This window comes from Cornus florida, unplaced genomic scaffold (genome assembly GCF_030987335.1).
Source record: "Cornus florida cultivar Cherokee Brave unplaced genomic scaffold, ASM3098733v1 CherokeeBrave_3.0.0_Hap2_Chr01, whole genome shotgun sequence".
NCBI classification, from domain to species: domain Eukaryota; kingdom Viridiplantae; phylum Streptophyta; class Magnoliopsida; order Cornales; family Cornaceae; genus Cornus; species Cornus florida.
Window position 1 is genome coordinate 36625801 of NW_026775571.1, and position 4848 is coordinate 36630648.

The 4848-nt window shown below is 36.6% G+C and overlaps 1 protein-coding gene across 1 annotated transcript; it reads right to left on the minus strand.

The window, feature by feature from the left end:
- Positions 1–2295, minus strand: LOC132270746 (uncharacterized mitochondrial protein AtMg00810-like). Its single transcript, XM_059771947.1, has 2 exons — positions 1788–2295; positions 1–128 (listed from the first exon to the last, which is right to left on the minus strand). The coding sequence occupies exons 1-2, from the start codon at positions 2293–2295 to the stop codon at positions 1–3; spliced, it is 636 nt and encodes a 211-aa protein (XP_059627930.1).
- Between the last annotated feature and the right edge of the window lie 2553 nt (positions 2296–4848).

Here is a 4848-nt window from a genome sequence, read left to right on the forward strand (position 1 = left end):
CTAAAATTTGGCCCTCGAAAGAGTCTCTCCCTGTCGATCTTCACCGCCAGCAAGATTGCCATCACCACGATCATCTACCATTAGACCAGGAAAAAACAAGCTCTGATACAATCTGTCGTAAACAAAAGCTATGATTATTTACAAGGAATGATAAACAACTTTAAATCCACAAAGTTGAGAGATAAATTCATAAAAAAATATGATATTGCATTGATAATTGAATTAATGATTACACTCTTTACATTACATATATTTATAATGAAAGAAAGCCATAAATCATAAGGAAACTAACTACAACAGGAAACCTAATCTCAAAAGGAAACAAATACTAAAACAAAAGCCTAAAAAAAAAGTTTCTTAAAAAATAGAGTAAGAGAACTAATGAATAAAAACTACTAAATATAAAAATTGAGAGCAATCCGAGTTCGTTTGGAAATGAACAAAAATCCTAAAATAATCAGCATGCAGGCTCTCTTATACGATAGAAAAACCCCATTTTGAGGCCTTAGACGACGGAATTCAGTCGAAAAATGGTGTACATCACATCATAGCAGTGAGTTTTTCTCATTGGGCCATTTCCAGTTAAAAAAAAAAAAAAAAAATTTCCTTTCAGGTCAAAAACGAACACTTTGGGATTGACGCAGAAAATCTGTCAGCATGCCTGTTTGGCTCTTTGACGGTTCAATGTGTCATATGAGCTTCGACAATAAGTTCTAAGTCAAACACGTTCCAACATGGACCCACCATAAAATAATTGTGGGACCCACTTTTTATTTTGATCCAAAATTTGCTTGAACAGAATAGTACAAAACTAGTTTCCAACAAAAATAAGAGATAGACTTAGAGCATGGACATATGCAGGAACATTGGCGTAGCGTATGCCCAGAAGGGGCGCGTGCTCCCCCTGGCCAGACCCTGCCCACTATAATATATATAGTATATATATTTTTTCTATTTCTTTACATAAATATGAAAAATTATATATAACTTCCCCTAAAATTATTTGAGTTTCTAAAATTATCTCTTTTTATTTTATTTTTTATTTTATTTTATTTTTCCTCTTTTGCTATATCTGTTTAAATTCTTTTAATTTCCTTAAAAATATAAAATTTTCCTCCTTTAATCACTTTTTTTTTTCTTTTTTCTTTTTTCTTTCCATGTTATGTCTGTTGACATTAAGATATAATCAAGAATAAGTGATAAAGAAGAAAAAGAATAAGAAAAGAAAACAAATGAGAGAAAAAGAGATAGATGGGAAAAGATAGAAATAATTAAAGAATACTTTCATCCTTCCACCACATTCTATTTATAATAACAAGTTTTAGAAATTACATAAAAGACCCAACATTATATAAGTAAAAAAAAATAAGCTCCTGACAACACTTCCCCTCAAGCTGGTGCAAAGATATCTATCATTCCTAGCTTGACTAACATATTTTGCAAGCAAGTCTTGCTCACACCTTTAATCAAAATATGAACAACTTGATCATGTGTATTGACGTATGGAGTATAAATCAGCCTAAGACAAAGCTTTTCCTTGATGAAGTGTCGATCGACTTCAATATGCTTTGTCCTGTCATGTTGAACTATTTTGTGGGCAACGTTAATTGTAGCCTTGTTATCACAATACAATTTCATTGACTCATGAATAGGATAATCCAACTCACCCAACATCGTATGTAGCCATAACAACTAACAAACTCAACGTGACATGAATCTGAACTTAGCTTTTGCACTAGATCTAGCTACTACAGACTATTTCTTGCTTCACCATAAAACAAGATTACCTTCAGCAAATGTGCAATATCTTGAAGTAGATCGTCGATTTGTCACAGACCGTGTCCAATCAGCATCAGTATAGGCTTTAACACGCAAGTGACCATAACTGTCAAACAATATCCCCTTACCAGGTGAACCCTTGAGGTGGCGAAGAACATGATGAGCTGCCTCAAGGTGAGGTGTACATGGAGTAAGCAGAAACCGACTAATCATACTAATAGCGTAGGCAATATCCGGGAACGTGAGAGATAAGTAAATCAGTCTCCTAACCAATCTTTGAAATCTTCCCACATCATCTAATGGGTCTCTATCTACATCATTAAGCCTATAGTTTTGCTCAATGTGAATATTAATAGGTTTAGCTCCAAGCCTACCTGTTTCAGCCAACAAATCTAACACAAACTTCCATTGAGAAATGAATACCCCTTTCTTCGATCTGCACACCTCGATGCTAAGAAAGTATCTCAATGATCCGAGGTCTTTAACCTCGAAGTCTGTCCCCAAGAATGACTTCATTCAACGAATCTCTTCTGGATCATTTACAATGATAACAATATCATCAACATATACAATAAGGGTAGTGGTGCAGCCCTGGTGCTTCTTGATGAAGAGAGTATGATCTGTCTGACTTTGTGTGTACCCTACTCTTTTCAGAGCAATACTGAACCTCTCAAACCAAGCATGTGGTGACTGCTTTATCCCATATAAGGCTTTATTTAGCTTACACACTAAATTCTAACCATTTGCAAGCTTAAACCCTGGTGGCATAGTCATATACACCCCTTCCTCCAAATCACCATGAAGAAAAGCATTATTTACATCCAATTGATGTAAAGGCCAATTTAAATTAGCTGCCAAAGAAAGAAGAAAATGTATAGGGTTCATCTTGGTAACTGGAGCAAATGTTTCTAGATAATCAATTCCATAAGTTTGCAGAGTGAAGCCCTTTGCAACTAACTGAGCTTTATATCTCTCAATTTTTCCATCTGCATGATACTTTATTATGTAGACCCATTTGCAGCCTACTAGTTCTTACCCCTAGGTATGGAACAATATCCCAAGTACCATTCTTCTCAAGGGCCTTCATTTCTTCAAGCATAGCTTTCTTCTATAAAGTTTGACTGAGAGCATCTGAAACACTAGAAAGAACAAATACAAAGGAGATACACGAAGTGAAAGCAAGATATGTTAGAGATAAGGCATCATAGGATACAAGCCGAGATATAGGATGTTTTGAACAACTAGGAACACCCTCACAATAGGCAGTAGGGACATCAAGATCAACATGAATGCTATTGGGAAAAGAATCAAGATTATCAATGTTAACTAATGAATTACCTGATTGAGGGAGACTTCTTGGTCCTAGGGTGAGTCAATAACTTGTTTTTCCCTTATAGTGTAGACAATTGGCTGCTTTCCTTACTGTAAATAATTTGTGTTAGGAGTACTAAAAAAGCAAAGGAAGGGGGCATTCCCTCTAAATGGACAATGGATTCCTTGCCTGTATAGTAGTCTCCCCCTATAGAGAATCTCGAGTAGTGGAAAAAAAAGGAACAGACTCAAGGAATGTAACATCCATGGAGACAAAATGACAACGAGTGGTAGGGTTATAACACCGATACCCTTTCTGAGTGACGGAGTATCCAAGAAAGACACATCGGATTGCTTTAGGGTCCATTTTGTCCTTGTGATAATGAATGTGAACATAACAAACACAACCGTACACTTTTGGAGGGACAGTAAACAAGGCAATGTCATGGTGTAAGATAGAGAAGGGGGTTGATAGCAATGAACCTTAGAAAGCATGCGATTATTGATAAGGTATGTTCAAACCAATAACTTTTAGGCACTCCCATCCCAATTAGAAGGGAATGGGTCACCTCCATAATATAACAGTGTTTTCTTTCAGCTACACTGTTCTGTTGTGGTGTATCGACACAAGAGGTATGATAGAGGTAAGATCACCATACATAAACTCTCTTCCATTATCATATTAAAGGATTTTGAAGGGACAACCAAACTGAGTACATGCCATCCTATGAAAGGTTTTAAAAATGAAATAAACTTCATCTTTGGTTTTCATAAGATAAATCCAAGTATATCGACTAAAGTCATCAATAAACATAATACAGTAACGAAAACCAAGTAACAAAGTAGTAGATTCAGGACCCCACACATCATAATGAACAAGCTACAAAGGAGCTGTACTTTTATTAATACTAGTAGGATAAGAAACATGACATTGTTTGGCAAGAACACATGTTTCACAATTTAACTCAAAAGATTCAATAGAACCAAAGTGGGGAAACACGTGCTTCAAAACAGGAAGTGGTAAACGACATAGTCTATTATGCCATCGCATTAACAGATCTTTATTAACATTACTATTCCTAACACTAGATTGATTTGCAACATAATAAGAAGTTGGCCTCGCGTTCATCAAATACAAGCCATTGTCCTCACGTCCACTTCCATTTGTCTTCCCCATGTCTAAGTCCTGAAATACACAGTGAGATGGAAAATAGGTTACACTACAATTCAAGCCTTTGTAATGTGACTAACAGAAATGAGGTAATTGGTAAACTTTGGGACATAAAAAACAAAGGATAAGGTAAGAATAGGAGAGGCAGAAACAACGCCCTTCCCCGGAATGAAGGTGAAAGTGCCATCAGCCACTCTAACCTTATCCTTACTAGAACATAAACTGTATGAAGAAAAATCAGATGACATACCAGTCCTGTGTGCAGTGGCTCCTGAATCAATGATGTGCTGAATGAGAGGTACTTGTCCGAGAGAAGTTAGAGGTGGAAATAGAGGAATGTTATGCTAGTAGATGTTGGGGAGCATCAAGTTTAGCCACGGACAAAGAACTCGGTAGCCCTGAGAAGGTATGACGAGTAGAAGCAGTCTCAAGCTCTGCAGTATGTGCCATAGATAACCTCCTAAATGGACCAGGCCTTAGCCTAGCATTTGCATTAGCAAAAGCTGGAGTGGGGTGACCCTGTAAATTCCAGTATGTTTCCCTTGTGTGAGTGTACGCCCACAATGATCATACCTCAACTTGCATTT

Bases quoted from the DNA above. Each gene is read 5' to 3' on its own strand.
- LOC132270746 (XM_059771947.1), bottom strand. From the start codon at position 2,295: ATGAAGTCATTCTTGGGGACAGACTTCGAGGTTAAAGACCTCGGATCA. The intron at 129-1,787 runs GTAATCTTGTTT...AAATAATCATAG, and splicing joins ATATTGCACATTTGCTGAAG to CTTTTGTTTACGACAGATTG.